A 16,895-nucleotide genomic window follows, 5' to 3' on the forward strand; every position below is an offset into this window, starting at 1 on the left:
GTGCAAGGCCATGGCAAACCTTGTATTTGACACCCCAGCCGATGCACAGTCCTTTTGCCAGCAATATTCTAGTGTCTGCTCCTCTTTGCGTGGTACACCACCAGCCAGATCCCTGCCTGACATTCATGCCAGCGCCTATCTTTTCCCGACGGGTTGATTGCCATGTCTCCTCTTCCATCACCTAATGCTCTCTGGGACAGGGTGCAGACCCCTGCTTGGGACTTCTTTTGAAACTTTCCTTCCCCTATTAGGCTGTTGCATTGTTGATCCTTCTATCACAGTTACCACTCCTCCATCTGGTCCTACAGTAGTTGGGTGTCTGCCATACTGTGACGCCCCACCCCCCAATGGTACACACACACATTTTCATTGTATTGTTTTTGATATATAAGGTTGAAGTTAAGGGATGATACTGGGCCTCTTTGTGCCTGGTGGGGGTTGGGGGAGTTCTTGGGTAAATACACTCTTATGCTTATTGTTTTCCTCATTTCTACTCCGCACATAATGGTTGCTGATTCTTCATATCAGCTAGCTACATACTATGACTCATGGCCCTTGTATCACCTCTAAAGTCTAACTGCTTACCTCTTACGATCCTGTCTTGGAATATTAGTTGGGCTTAATGATCGGTGCCCACATAGCTTTCGTCGAGGAAATGCACCTTCCCCCTGGGAGGATGTCCTCAGAGGCATCTAATTTGGGCACACACCTCTTCTTTGCCACTATAGCTCCTACTCTAGAGGGGTCTGTACTCTTATTCACAAGAATGTCTTGTTCCAGCACATTTTCAATGTCACAGATGACGGTGGCTCCTGCATCCTAGTTGTTGGTGTTCTGACGGGTCACCCAGTCCGGCTGGCCAACATTTATGTTCCCAACAGACGCACCAGAATTGTTCCTGTCCCCCTCTGCCCAAATAGATAGGATAGACATTGGCGATCTTATATTTGATGGAGACTTCGGTTTCCTCATGGAGACCCCACCACAGCACTCTCACTGACCGCTAAACCTAAATCACTACATGACCTCCGTGATACACACCTGTTGTGTGATACCTGGCACCAAAAACCTACTTCTGACCAAGGATTCACTCACTACTCTGCCCACACAACATATGGTCCCGCATCAACTTCTTCCTACTCCGCTACCCTTTGTCCATGGTTGCTATCCACCCATCATCTTACTTGCACACTATCCGACCGTTCCTATGTTTTGGTTGTTTTTAATATTCCCAAGGAAGCGACCGGGAACGTCAATGGCACTTCCCAACATTGACATTACAGGACAAGCTATTCCGATTTGACTTACGCACAGCAATTTTGGAATATTTGCAGCTTAATGAGGGTTCAGTAACCTCTCATTCCACCCACTGGGAGGTGTTCAAGGCCTTTATAAGGGTCATATGTATCGCAAACATTCTGGGGTCCCTAGAGACATACATCGAAACCGCACACAACTTGAAGCAGCTCTAACTGATCTATATCTCGAGACATCAGTTGGTACCACACCACCAGACACTCAATCCAGATCAGCCCTCGTAAACAAATACGGGGACCTTGCAGACAGGGAAGTAATTTCTTAAGGCAAACCTGCTCGAGCACGTAAATATGGGGAGGGAAGTGCCCGGAGCGCACACTGGCCTGCCTGCTTCAACCCCCCGGGGCAACTCCTACATAACTGAGCTGGATGTGGATGGGGGCCAGTGGATTGCCACCAATTAAGGCATCCTGGATACCCTGATTAACTACTACATTCAACTTTACACCTCCCGCCTTACTGGTGATACTGCGGCCCAGGCAACATGACGGGAGGAGGTGGCCAAAGTCTGATGCTCTAATCCTCAACATCAGTGAACAAATAACCTGTGAGGAAATAACACAAGCCATAGTCTCCATTGATGGCTGTAAATCACCTGGTCTCGATGGCTACACTATGGAGTTCTATAAACTTGTTAAACATATCCTTGCTTGTGGTTTATGAAGAATCACTCCATGCGCAAGGCCGTTATAACCCTCCTTCCTAACCTGGCAAAGTCCCCTACACTGTGGTTTTTCCAGGCCGTTATCACTTCTTAATATAGACAATAACATATTTGGCATAAGTTCTCTCCAAACATCTTTCATTACTGATGGACCAAATCATATCACTTGCGCAGTCTAGATTTGTCCCCAACCGCTCCACATCACTGAATCTGAGGGCAGTGTTTGTTCTCAGTACTCCATACAATCTCTCCAGATACACCTGGTGCAATTGCAGTCTTAGAAAGGCCCTAACTTCACTCCTTATTCGGAACTGGGCATACCTTCCTGGTTTCTTCTCCCTGATCGACCTTCTATATACACAACCCACTGCATGACTCGAAGTCAGTGGCTCACTCACAGCTCCTTTCTCTATAACACAAGGCATGCATCAGGGATGCCTACTGTCCCAGTTAATTTTCATGGTTGCACTGGACCCCCTTGTCCGCCACCTCCACATGAGGCGCTTACACCGTGGCCTTCAATTCAAGCCAGGTCCTCTACTCATCTTGCTTTTTACAGAAAACCTCCATAGGTATCTTTATCCCCTCTGCCCCTCCCCCTCTTTTCCAGTTCACAACTCCTAGACTTTTGTCTCCCCTACAAGTTATGAAACCTCTTGCATGAGCGTGAGTTATTCGTTCTACACGTTTATTGCATATCCATTGGCATCACCAACCACCTTCTTCTGCATGCTGAGAAATTATATACTTCCTCCTACTATTTCTTTTTTTTCTCTTCTCTTCTTCACTTTTGCTGTGTGGTTTAATTTGTTACAATCTGAATGGCATACATTGACTGTAACTATCCCTTTTTGTTACATTTGTACATTGTGACCAAATGGCCATTATCGACTCGTCTTGGTTTTCGATATTATCATCTTTGTATGCCTATGTCAATTCTATTCTCTTGTGCAAAAAATAAGTAAAAAAAAAAAAAAGTCTGTCTCCACCTGGCTCACAGCTGCCCCTGCTCCACTCGGGTCTCCTGGCTCCTGCCATAAAGAAAAGGCGGGCCTAGCAGCGCTTCCGATGTCCGCACTGCTCGTTGGCTGGCTAACTGTGCCAGTCTCCCAAGAATTCAGCTGGGAATACAGCGGAATCTCAGTGGGTCATGTCAATGTGACCCTGATGGTTGGCCACATCCCCTTAAACTATTTTTATAACCTCAAAAATCTGCCTGGACAAACCTCAAAAATCACTGGAAAAACCGAGCAACACTCAAGCAAACGAAAAAAGTGAACTAAAATTAATCTTGTGGAGTATGGAACTCATCTTTCAGTGCCCTGAAATTGACTTTCTAAAAGTTCTGAGTTTGCCTTGTTCTAAGGTACCGTGCTAGTAACTTACAGACACTTCAGATGTTGGCTTACCACTAAAGTCAAAGTCAAAAAGTACTTTATTCGGTTAAAATAAGTATAACCATAAAAGCAGCAGATAGTCATGTTTCATTTACAGTTCTTAGTGATACAACAACTGAAGGAGGATGTTAATATAATACATAGTATTTACACTGTTACAGTTTGTTTAAACAAATTGACTTCCTAAGTTTAAAAACCTGTTTAAAATACTCTGATAGCGAGGCAACAGTAAAAACATTGTCCATTTTTTGCAATTCTAAATACGCTGGGCGACATCTGTGCAAATTCATTTCCTTTAAAATAGGAACGATCAATTTTCTGCGAGGCAATGTATAGAATTTACAGAAGAATAAAACATGCATATTAGATTGTTTAGATATTTCATCACAGGGGCATACAGGCAATTCCTTGGACCACGAGTTCATTTCAGGGAAGGTAAATAATCTAAAAACAATGTTAACTCTAAAACGTGTTAAAAGTAGTCTGTCATAATTTGGCATGTGTAAACTTAGGTATGGCTGTAATTTGTCACTTATTAAAATTAGATGATGGGAAGTGACAGAATTTTTATTCAATTCTTCAAGCTGTCTTTTATCTCTGAGGCAGTCCATACAGAGTTTTTTCAATGCTTTTCTGGGGATATGTGCCATAGAGGGCGGATCATCATCATATTGCGAACGGTCTATTTCATTGAGAAACATTTTGATGTAGTTTAGCCATTCGACTCCGTTTACTCTCCCCAGTTTTAAGACCTCCTGTAATATGGCACGGTTTAAAACACATTCGTTCACAGTCCAGACTCTGTGCCATAATAAGATGGGTTGTACTCTAATTATGTCAGTAATATAAGGCAACCCCAACTCGTCATGACATATAGAGGTCGCTGTACTCTCTGGAAGTGATAAAATGTTCCTTAAAAAATTATTTTCAACAGTTTGAAGTGCCTTTATATTAGAATAACCCCAGAGGCCAGCTCCATACAATACCACTAAGTAAGTGTACAAATGGTTCACTGGGAATGAAAACTTAGATCCCACATAAGTCATTGTGCGAGTGTACCTAACAGAAATAACAACTCTTCCAAACCTATAGTTGTGCACAAAACTGAAAAGTGTGTGGTGTTTGCCCCTTTCCGCTTGCTTATCTATTCCTCTCTTACCTGCTCCACCCTGTGGAGGATTAAACATATTACTAGGAACACATTTCTTGCATTGTACCATCGAAACCATAAAAAGCTTTGCACAGTCCTTTCCTATTCGTTCAGTGTGTTTTAATGTAGTTGAGTTGGATGTGAAATCACCATTTTCTGGTTGTAGTATTTATCATATACTTTTCCTTTAGAAAAATCCCAAAAACATCTGTTTCCATGCCCCTCTTGATTTTACTTTAGGGGTTCTTTAATATCCATAAACTGCTCAGACTCTGAGCTAGTATGAATGCAAGCTTTCGTCCCAAAATGATGTTGATGAAAACAGCCTTTATTGAGTCATACATCTCCCTCTTTGTGCGTTTTTTGAAAATGCTTTAATTTTTCTTTAGCGTACAACCTTGCAAGAGAACAGCGACTGAACTTTGGTGACGATATCCCTAGTGCTCTAAGAATTGCAAAGAAGAAAAGATGGAGCAATATCGAGGAGAAACGAATCAACCAGGAGAATGAACTGCATGCCTATCTCACCAAGCTCATCTTGGCTGAAAAAGAAAGGTACAGATGGACTGGCAGTATTGCATATTAACTTTTGTTAAACAGTAGCTGGCAGGTAGCTCACACTGATAGTGCCTTATAGTGTTTTCAGACCAGTGCTGAGAAGAAACCTCCACTGCTGCACTCCCATAGCAATATAATTCAATTGATGTGAAGGACTCGCACTTCTGACACCAGACAGCAATAATCAGACACTGGTGAGGAAAAAGCTTTCTCTAAGAGATCCACACCTGGTTTCTGTACAACTGGTCTGCAATCCCTGCTGATGTCTTGGAACCATGGATGGATGTGATAACTTTTCTCCTGTCTCTCGCCCCTTACCTTGATTACTTTTGTTCTAGCCTCTTTTTTCTTTGTATTTGAAATTCCTGGGGACCGTGAGTGCGATGATGAAAGAGCAACAGACAGTGTGCACAACTTTAAATTGGGTTTGAAAATTACCCCTAAGTACAGTTGTATAAATCAGTGAGAAATTATGAAATGAGGAAAGTGATGCTGAGGTGTTTTTCGTGCTCTTTCAGAGTCTGAATGGGCATTGACAAAACGTTGCCTCGTCATCTACAGCAAATATGGACGAAAGTACACCCAAATAAAGATGCCTCAATAACTTTTTTTTGCCTATGCTGCACACCATCAGCAAATGTCGTAGATCTGTAGGAGACCTATTGACTTAGTGTTTATTGTATTTCATACCTCCTTCCTACCTATTTCGTACCCAAATGTCAAAAGAGGGGAAGATAATCCAGAAGTTATGCATTCCCTGAGACTCTGCTGTTTTGTTTTCATCCCATTAAAAAGCCCAGTGGAGCTTCTTCCTCAATTGCACGACTGTCTGAGACCACCTGGCCCTTAACTCAAAGAAATGACAGACCGTACCACAATACCAGGATTCCGATTTCGCAGAGGGCTGATGCTGAGGAGAACTAAATAAAACTCTGCAAAAAAAATAAGATATCTAGTACAATGCCAGCTATATGGCAGGTGTTGACCTCCTTTCCTATAGCCTGGTGGTCAACATAAGGAAGAAGCTGTAAGGACATTTACTACCCAAACAAATTCTGTCCGTGTACACATAGTCAAAGCCTTCAGTGTATAACTCATGTTCACCATTACTATCTTGAGGAAGTTTCTCGGAGATGAGATGGACACTGAAAGTTTTAGCAATTTCTACTTTGCAGAGATTAATGGCTTATAATAACACACCGGTTTGACTTGAGAACTGTGAAGAAGTTGCTAGGAATCTTTTATTTCTCATGCCTAATGTTTGCCTACACATGGGACCAAGTCAGGAAAAGTTCTCAAATGAATTTGCTCAGTCATAGGGGGACTGGGAAGATGTAGTTATTTTCACTTCTGATATTGTAAAATCTTGACCAAGGTAGAATAATCAGAATGTGGCAAGAAGTAGATCTTTTACAGAATGTTACCAAGTGACAATTGCAGCAGATGGCTCTCTCATGGGCTTACAGTATGCTTAAATACTCACTGAGATATGGGCTCAACAGCTCATCAGTGTGTGTAGTTAAAAAACATACATATAGCCTTGAAGGATTTTGTCTGTGTTCAGGGTTCTAACCGACCACTCCAGTGGAATGTTTTTCTTTTCTGTATTCGCTAGGCTGTACATTATTCTGCCATCTAGTGGTTGGGTCCGGAATTGTCGTATTTCTTCTTTTTTTTTTTTTTTTTTGTGTCCTGGTGGGCGACGACATACCACCATTTGGTGTCCTTCTGTGACATCGACGTGCCTCCTCCGGAAGCTCCCACCTTTGGGCGCCATCTTCAAATTCTTTTTTTCTGCTGTTGGTTCTGGATCGAGTTGGGAGGAGCTCCAGAACTTTGGAGAGAAGAATCCACGAAAATTGACTAGATGAAGAGGAAAACCACTTTTAACACACCAGCCTCCGAACCAGCAAACCGGGATGCAGAGAAGAGGATAAAACACCAAAACGTTGACGTCCAACAGAGAATGCGCACAAAGGGGGCTCCCTGGGCGCAGTATTGGACAAGATACCATTCAAGATCTGCGACAGCTGCCACCACAAGTACGGGCAGAAGGACCAGCACCCGGTTTGTAACCTTTGCCTGCTGCTCGACCACCGCCCCATAGACCGCAACGCGTGCTCGGCGTTCACCCCGAAGACCTTGAGGGTGAGGGAAAGGCAAAGGAGGGCGAATTACAACATGCAGGGTCAAATACCACCACCATCTCTTCGAGACCCGGGCCTGTCTATCGAGAAAGAGGACAACGTCGCTGAAAGGCCCGAGGACGACGAGGACTCGCATGTCCAGCCCATCGACGTAAAAAAAAGAGCTCCGAAGGAGGTAAGAGACCAGCGACCCCGAGACAGTCGACCAAACCCTGAAGGAGTGACTTTAAGTCCTCAAAAACAGCACCAGCGACAAACATTTCCATGACCATGAGCTCGTCCAAGGACAAACAGTCCGTCTGTTCCTTTGACAAGGACTCCCAGACGTCGAAAATCCTTGATAAGACTAAGTCGCCAAAGAGCAGTCACAAGTAAGATTCCTCGACGTCGAAGAAAGAGAGGGTGAAGCAACCTTCGACTTCAATGTCGTCAAGCGCCAAGAGAAAGCCAGAAGATCTCGACGCCGAAGCACAAGCGTCTGAGCTCGAGAAGAAAAGGAGAAGACTGAAAGCCGAAATAGCAAGCATCTTGCAGCGCAAGAAAGATTTTGAAGACACAATGAAGCAATTCAAGGTCCAGCAGAAAATCTCAACACTCCCGAAAAGAGACCTCGAGGAACTACAGGTTCCTACAACCCCAGAACCGGCTGACGAAGAGGAGGAAGAAGAATACTACTTCGAAGCCAAGGGAGAGGATGAGGACCAAACCTATCGTGGTTTGGCGACCTCGGAGACACAAGACACCCAGTGGCAAGATCTCAACGCTGACTCGCCAGAAGAAAAGGTAGACACATAGCCTTCTAAGCCCTCACCCTCGAAGAATCAGGTAATAAAGAAGGCTGCTGACACCTATGGAGTACAGCTAGAGGAGGAGAAGCCACAGTCATGCTTTCTTCTAGAAACCTTGCTGCCCAGACAAACAAGAAGCCAATTCCTGCCCATGCTTCCAAGTGTGCTGGACCAGGGAAAATAAGCTTTCAAAGAACCTGCCACATGCAAGGCAGTGACACCAAAGGGAGAGAAAAAATACAAGCACCTAATGTACATCAGGGGTTCAGTTCCTACTGACTCAATAACAGCTTCCACAGCCAGAAAGAGGGCTAATGTACCCACTAATGTGGGCCCACCACCAGACAAGGAGAGAGAATGGATCGAAGTGCCGCGATTCATTGGCGCATAGCCAACTCTAATGCCTTGATCAATATGCATTCGTACTAGCACTGGGAGGAGGTAGGCGAACTGCTCAGAAATCTGCCAGAATAGTTCCAGAGAAGGGCAAGCCACTTGGAAGAGGGGAAAAACATAGCCAATAAATGTTTAAAATCAGCCCTAAATGCTGCGGAGACAGCAAGCAGGCAAATGATGATCAAAGTTACGGAAAGAAGACATGCCTGGCTACGAATCTCAGGGTTCAAGCCAGAGGTTCAAAGTAACATCTTGAACACTCCATTCAATGGGGTACAACTGTTCGGAACAGCTGTGGACGACAAGCTTACTCCGCTGAAGAAAGAAAACTAAACAGCCAGATCCATGGGGGCTCTACAAGTCAGAAGTATGCGTAGGGGTACACCATCGCGGAAACCAACAGGCAGGGGTAACCACCAGCCAGTAACCTCACACCAGACCTTTCAACAAGGTTACCAAGGAGGCAACCAGGGTCTGCAACAGGGTCAACAACAGCAAGGTTGGCAGTACCAACAGGGGAGGCAATCCTTTCAAGGGCGCGCTCGAGGAAGAGGCCAACAGAGAGGGGGACAGCAGCCCACCTCTAAGTGACTGCACTACAACTTGGGCTCACACTCTAAAAACATCACAACAGCCAATAAACATTAAAAAAACATCAAGACACAAACAACAAGGATAACCTCCAACATGCAACACCGGTAGGAGGCAGAATAGGAAATTTCTTCCACGAGTGGGAGAAGATTACATCCGACAAGTGGATATTAAACGTAATTCAATACGGATACTGCATAGAACTGGCATAACAAACACCATGCAAAAAAAACAAAGAACAAAGTTCATTCAAAGAGAAAACTGTCTCATTTGTTCAAAGAGGCACAGGAACTTCTACACAAGGGTGCCATAGAGAGGGTGCCTTATAAAGAAAGGAACAAAGGGGTGTACTCAACATACTTCCTCATTCAAAAGGTAGACAGAACATGAAGACCTATACTAGACTTGTGGTTCCCAAACAAATTTGTAAAAACTCAAATTCAAAATGACATCCTTACAAGAGGTGATACATCCGATACAGGTAGGAGACTACACTGCAACTATAGACCTAAAGGACGCTTACTTGCACATTCCCGAACAACAGACACTTAAACCTACTCGGATTCGTAATCAACAAGGTGCACAACAAATTCACGGTGCTACAGTTTGGACTCAAGTCAGCACCAAGAGTGTTCACAAAATGTCTAGCAGCAGTAGCAGCCCACCTAAGAAGGCCGGGAATACATGTTTACCCATACCTAGACTGGTTAGTAAGGGCAAGCACATAGAACCTTTGCAATCAGCACATAGAAAGGGTCATAAGGACCTTGTTCGAACTAGGTTTCTCAATACATGGGGAGAAATCATAAATAACACCATAGCAAGTGAAGATTTTCTTAGAGGCAGAAATCAACACAAGAGTAGGAAAGGTATTCCAAGCTCAAAAAGGACAGTAGCAATTCTGAAGGATACACCGCTTTACCGCAAGGGGCAAGCTCTGACAGTGGGTAAACTACTAGGGTTGATGGCTTTATGCATTTATCTAGTCCCAAACATTTGACTGCACATCCAGGAATGGATTTAGCAACAATGGTCACAGGCAACAGAGAGTTGGGAGGTTCCAGTGGTTGTCATAGTTATTCAGGAGATGACATGGTGGAACCGGAAGAACATAACACAGGGGAGACCTTTGACACAACCAACTCCGACAGTGACCATTACAACAGACGCTTCCCAACTGGGGTGGGGAGCCCACATGAACAACCTCAAGGTGAGGTGTCTATGGACACAGGAGGATGCGATAAAGCACATCAACTTCCTAGAGTTAAAAACTGTGTTCCTAGCCTTAAAGGCCTTTCAGAAGGAGCTTTACGGAAAAAGGGTGCCAATTCAAACAGACAATACAACCACAATGTTTTACATCAACAAACAAGAAGGAACACAATCAGTAACACAGTCAACCCTAGCCCAGGAGCTATGGAGATGGGCTATCCTAAGGAACATAGACCTATTAGCAATCCATCTTCCGGGGAAGGACAATGTATAGGCAGACAGACTGAGCAGACAAACACCAGCATCCCACGAATGGGAGATGAATCAATCAGAAATTCTAAAAATCTTCAAGAAATGGGGGACTCATCAAATAGACCTATTTGCAACTCCCCAAAATGCCAACACTTCACATCCAGACAATCATGTGCACAGTCCCTAGTGAATGCGCTATGGATAGACTGGTCGGGGATATTTGCTTACGCGTCTCCCCCGATACCACTGCTACACCGGGTACTCAACAAGTACAGGACCAGCCGCTTGACACTAATCCTCATAGCATCACAGTGGGCCAGGCAAACCTGGTTCTCACTGATAATGGAAATGTCGCAAGGCACAACGTACAAGCTCCCCAACAGGAAGGACCTTCTAACTCTGCAAAACAGAAAGGTGCTACACCCAGAACCAGAAAGCCTAAGCCTGGCGGCATGGCTCCTGAGGGCGTAGAATTTTCTCACCTCAAACTACCAGAGAGCACAATGGCAGTACTCAAAGAGGCAAGAAGACCTACAACAAGAAAGTGTTACACAGCAAAATGGAAATGCTTTTCACTTTGGTACCCTAGGGAAAAACGTTCAAGGAAGATCACAAGGTAGTCAACATTACTAAAATATTTGACATATTTGCTACAGGAGAAACTAAGCTACGCATCTATAAGGGTACATTTGGCAGCAATCGTAGCTTACACAAGAGGACAAACAGGGAAAAGTTTCTTCATATCACAAGTGGTCAAGAGATTCCTTGAAGGAGCAAAGAGGATAGCACCGCCTAAGATGATGCCAGCACCCACATGGAACCTCAACGTGGTACTCGCTCAAATGATGAAGGCGCCATTCGAACCTATACACAAGGCAACTTTACACATGCTCACGCTAAAGACAGCGTTTTTAGTGGCAATAACATCACTACGTTGAGTAAGTGAATTGCAGGCTCTAACTCTACAAGAGCCCTACTTCCAAATACATAATGACAGAATCGTCATGAGAACAGATCCACACTTTATGCCAAAGGTGGTTTCTAAATTCCATATTAACCAAAAGATTCAAATACCACGCTTTTTCCAAAACCCAAAGACACAAGCAGAAAGAGCATTGCACACCCTAGACGCCAGAAGGGCGGTAATTGAAAGAACAAGGGAATGCAGAAAAACAAAGCAATTCTTTGTTTCATTTGCAGACAGCTTTCTGGGACGACTAGTTACAAAGAATACCATTGCAAAATGGATTGTACAAGCCATACAGTTGTGCCACAAACAGTCAGGTCAAACCTTGCAAGTAGCACAGCACGCTCACTCAACAAGGAAAAAAGGAGCAACAGTGGCTTTCCTAGCTAACACACCAATTCAGGACATTTGCCAAGCAGTAACACATTGAGATGGACAAAGAAGCCCAAGTGGGACAGAAGGTCTTGCAACATATATTCACATACCAACGTTCATCTTCCACCCAGCCACCACTGGACTAGCAAACCGCTACTAAGTCTATGCACACCATAGTGAATGCAGAAAAGATTCACACTGCAAAACGTATAGTTTCTTACCTGTCAGTGTAGTTTTGCAGCTTGAAGACTTTTCTGGATTCACTAGCGAAACCACCCACCTCCACCAAGAAGATGACACAGGAGGAATAAGCAAACGGAACCAAAACAAAATCAGAAAAAATCAGAAGATGGCGACCAAAGGTGGGGGCTTCCGGAGGAAGCACGTCGACATCACAGAAGGACACCAAATGGTGTTATGTCGACTCCCATCTGGTCACAGAAAAACAAGCATTTACAATGCAATGGTCTCGGCATTATTAAAGGTAGAGCTATTGGCATTGCTCATGACTTTTTTAAATCATAAATAAATGGCATAGTCATTTACATTGCCAATAGCTCAATCGTTAAATAAATTGCATTGTCATTTACAATGCCAATAGCTTAATCGCTCGCAAATGCATGACCGATTGCATTTACACCCACACAGAGCCACCCACACAGAGCCACACACACACACACACACACAGAGCCACACCCACACAGAGCCACGCAGAGCCACACCCAGAGCCCCACACACACACCCAGAGCCCCACACACACACCCAGAGCCCCACACACACACCCAGAGCCCCACACACACACCCAGAGCCCCACACACACACCCAGAGCCCCACACACACCCAGAGCCCCACACACACACCCAGAGCCCCCCCACACACACCCAGAGCCCCCCCCACACACCCAGAGCCCCACACACACCCCCAGAGCCCCACACACACCCCCAGAGCCCCACACACACACCCAGAGCCCCACACACACACCCAGAGCCCCACACACACACCCAGAGCCCCACACACACACCCAGAGCCCCACACACACACCCAGAGCCCCACACACACACCCAGAGCCCCACCCACACACCCAGAGCCCCACACACACCCAGAGCCCCACACACACACACCCAGAGCCCCACACACACACCCAGAGCCCCACACACACACCCAGAGCCCCACACACACACACCCAGAGCCCCACACACACACCCAGAGCCCCACACACACACCCAGAGCCCCACACACACACCCAGAGCCCCACACACACACCCAGAGCCACACACACCCACCCAGAGCCACACACACACACACAGGAGAGCAAGCACAGCCAGGGGGCAGGGGAGCAAGCACAGGCAGGGGAGCAAGCACAGCCAGGGGGCGGGGGAGCAAGCACAGCCAGGGGAGCAAGCACAGCCAGGGGAGCAAGCACAGCCAGGGGGCAGGGAAGCAAGCACAGCGAAAAAAAGGCGCACCTTGGTAGAGGGCTTAAACACAAAGGAAAAAGTAGTATCTAACAAAAATGAACAGTGGAAGGATAAAATAAATGTATCAATGCTCCAGGATCTGGACAAACACATGAAGAGGAAGAAAGCCTATGGAAGTTGACCAATAAGAAGCAAGTACATGAGACTGAAAATTAAATCAACCGATGGTAAGCAACAGCAGCCTCTACATCCAATGTATAGAACTTGCAAGTAACATAACAGAGCATGCAAGAGGGGGTGGGAGGCGGACTACAGGGCAGCAAACAGTGTTCCAGTAATGAGGCTATTAGCTTCGGAAGGAATAAAATGACGACATAGGCATCAGTGGGCGGGACTAAGAAGACAAACACCAATTATAAGGCAGTATTTATTTATTTATTTATTTATTTAGGGGATTTGTAGAGCGCGTAGTCACCCAGTGGGTATCCCAGCGCTGAAACCATATTACTCACGAGGGGGTGTAGTCCGGGAAAGTGACAGTTTTAGGGGAAGAGAAGAGTTTTGAGTGCTTTTCTGAACCGAAGGAGGTTAGGTTCTGTCCTAAGGCTCAGGGGGAGTGCATTCCACTTCTTTCCAGTGTTAACTGAGAAGCGGCGGCCACCTGTGCGGACCCTTTTTCACTTTAGGGATCGTGATAAGGTTTCCGTGCTCCGAGCGGAGCGCTCTGGTGGGTCTATAGGGGGTGATCCAGTTGTTTAGTATAGGAGGGCCAGTGTTATGAAGAGTCTTGTGAGCAAGGCAGAGGGCCTTAAAAATGACCCTTTCCCTAATCGGGAGCCAGTGCAGCTTCCTGAGCGCAGGCTTGGCAGATGATCTGGCCGGGGTGTTTGTGAGGAGTCGGGCGGCGGCATTTTGAACCTTCTGAAGAGTTTGAAGGGTGGATTCTGGGGCGCCCAGGTAGATAGCATTGCTGTAATCCAGCCTCGATAGAATTAAGCCCTGGATCAGCATGAGACGCGACTGAAAAGGTAGAAGTGGAATTACCTTCCTGCAAGATTTAAGTAAACCGTAGCAGGTGCCGGCCGTCTTTCTAGCCTGGGTCCTGAAGGTGAGGTCAGTCTCCAGCCACACTCCAAGACTTTTGACCTCCTTCTTGGGAGTGGGGGGTTCGCCCATGCAGGCGGGCCAGATGTGAGAGGGGAGGTTCGCGGTTTTTTGTCCAAGGAGCAGAATCTCTGTTTTGGAGCCATTTAGCTTCAAAGCAGAGTCACTCATCCACTGATATACGTTGGTAAGGCAGTCGTGGAGATTGGAGGGCTCAAGCTTGGGGTGGGAGAGTGTCACCACCAGTTGTGTATCGTCGGCGTAGCTGACGATAGTGACTCCAAAGGGTGAGACGAGTCCCTCCAGTGGGGCCATGTAAACGTTAAACAACGTGGGGCTCAGGGAGGAGCCCTGAGGCACGCCACACTGGAGGGGGATGGAGGGGGAGCGGCTTTCGCCTTCCCAAACTTGGTAGGAGCGGCGGGAGAGAAAGGACGCAAGCCACCTCTGAGCTCTGCCTTTAACCCCAACAGTCCCAAGACGGTGGATTAGGACCTGGTGACTGACCGTGTCAAAGGCCGCACTGAGGTCTAGGAGGACCACTGCCACTGATCCTCCTGTATCGATGATTTCCCTGGTTCTTTCTACTGCCACGAGGAGGGCGGTGTCCGTGCCCTGACCTGGTCTAAAGCCTGTCTGCGAGTCGTTGAGAAGATGGTTTGACTCGAGGTAGTGTGACAGCTTTTTATTTACCAACTTTTCGGCGACTTTACCTATCCAAGGTAGAAGTGAGATAGGTCTGTAGTTGGAGAGGTCTGTGGGGTCAAGCGACGGTTTTTTGAGCAGCGCTTTGACGACAGCTTCCTTCCAGTTAGATGGAACCTCTCCCTGTTCCAGTGAGATATTGATCAGGGCTGTCAATTGGGGCACTATAGTATGCGTGATGTTTTTAGCGAAACGTATGGGAACTGGGTCGCTAGGGGCACCGCTCTTAGTTGAGGTAAGTATGACTCTCACTTCTTCTTCTGAGACTGGGCCAAGTGCCTCCAGGGAGGGTTTGTCGTCGGGGGGTGTCTGCTCTTTGGCTCTCACCAAGGAGTCAGAGTTGGGAGGTGGGAGGGAAATGAGAATTTTTTTTATTTTGTCGTCAAAGAAGGTGGCCAGCTTGACGCATTTTTCCTCGGCTTCATTGGGGTCCATGGGTTTCTGTGGGGGTTCCGGGACGTGGAGGAGTTCTTTGAGAATGGAGAAAGTCTCCTTGGATGAGCAGGCGGAAGTTTTTATCTTTTCCTCATAATAAGTCCTTTTGGTGTCATGCAAAGCTAGTTTGTAGGCTTTCATGGAGCGGTAGTAGGCGCTTTTCTCTTCTGTTGACTTGTTTTTCCTCCACGAGCGTTCTGTCTTTTTACATTGTTTTTTAAGGGCTGTAAGGGCAGGTGTGTACCAAGGGGAGTGGCCGGTTCTTTTCACGTGTTTTAGCGTACTGGTCAGCGGAATGGAGCTATCTAGGGGTCGGAGTAGCCAATTCATGAATTCTCTATCTGCGCTGTTTGGGTCCATGGACAAGGGGGTGATGGTATCGCGAAGTTTGGCCTCCCATTCTTCTGGTGCTAACTTGTGCCAACGTCTGGCTTGTACCCTTGTTTTTTGTTTGGGCGCTGGTGTCGTGTCGAGTGACCAGTGCATAGGAATCAGCATATGGTCTGTCCAAGGCAGGGGGGTGGGGTCCTGGGCACACAGGTTCCCAATGTTGGAAAAGATAGGGTCTAGGAGTTGACCTTTCTCATGGGTTGCTTTGGGGTTTTGCAGAAGGAGGTCAGCTGTGGTAAGATCCGCGAGCAAGTTTGCTGCGGTATTGTCCATAGGATCCAGAAAGTGCATATTAAAATCCCCTAAGAGGAGAAAGTTAGAGACCGAGATAGTCTTCAGTAGGATGTGGTCCATCAGTGTACTAGTGAATTCGCCTAGAGGGCCTGGAGGATGATACACAAGCAGTCCCGAAAGGGAAGTGGATGGCGTGATCTGAATTGAGAAGTGGCAGTTCTCGCAGTTTTTAGCAGTTCCGGTCTCGATTCTACATTTGAGGTGATCTTTGTAGATTATAGCTAGGCCACCGCCTCTACCGATTGGCCTATTTAGAAAGCATATTTGGAAACCGGGGGGGATGGCAGTGGCAACATCAAAGTCACTGTGCGGGGTCAGCCAGGTTTCCGTAAGAAACAAAAGATCTAGCAGCGAATCTTGGACGAGGATGTTAATTTCGTGGGCATGCTTTACTAAGGATCTGCAATTCAGAAGGCCAAGCCGTAGTCCTTGGTGGCGTTCCGCTTCCTCAGATTTATTGCAGATGCTACATCCTACATAGGGGGTGTCCTCCATGTGGATGTATTTGCACTGGGGATGTTTTCCCGGGTTCAAGGCAAGCAGTGAGTCTCTGGGGTATGAGATGCGCTTTAGCAGATCGGGCATAGTGGCTAGGCCTACGGCCGTCTGGGCCCGGACGGGCCCAGACGGGCTTGCCTTTGGCGCGCCTTCGGCGCGCTGACGGCGCGCCCGCTGCGCCCGTCCGCTGCGCTTCCGGCTGGTGCTCATGTTTTATAGGAAGGTGAGGAGTGGGAG

General features: G+C 46.5%; 1 protein-coding gene across 1 annotated transcript in view; it reads left to right on the plus strand.

The window, feature by feature from the left end:
• The window catches only part of LOC144784263 (E3 ubiquitin-protein ligase CHIP-like), a 188,346-nt gene that overhangs the window by 113,809 nt on the left and 57,642 nt on the right, over positions 1–16,895 (plus strand). The window contains exon 3 of the mRNA XM_078662930.1: positions 4,918–5,083. Within this exon, the coding sequence (XP_078519056.1) occupies positions 4,918–5,083 (166 nt within the window). The remainder of the gene's footprint in view (positions 1–4,917; positions 5,084–16,895) is intronic.

This window comes from Lissotriton helveticus, chromosome 10 (assembly GCF_964261635.1).
Source record: "Lissotriton helveticus chromosome 10, aLisHel1.1, whole genome shotgun sequence".
In the NCBI taxonomy this organism is placed as follows: domain Eukaryota; kingdom Metazoa; phylum Chordata; class Amphibia; order Caudata; family Salamandridae; genus Lissotriton; species Lissotriton helveticus.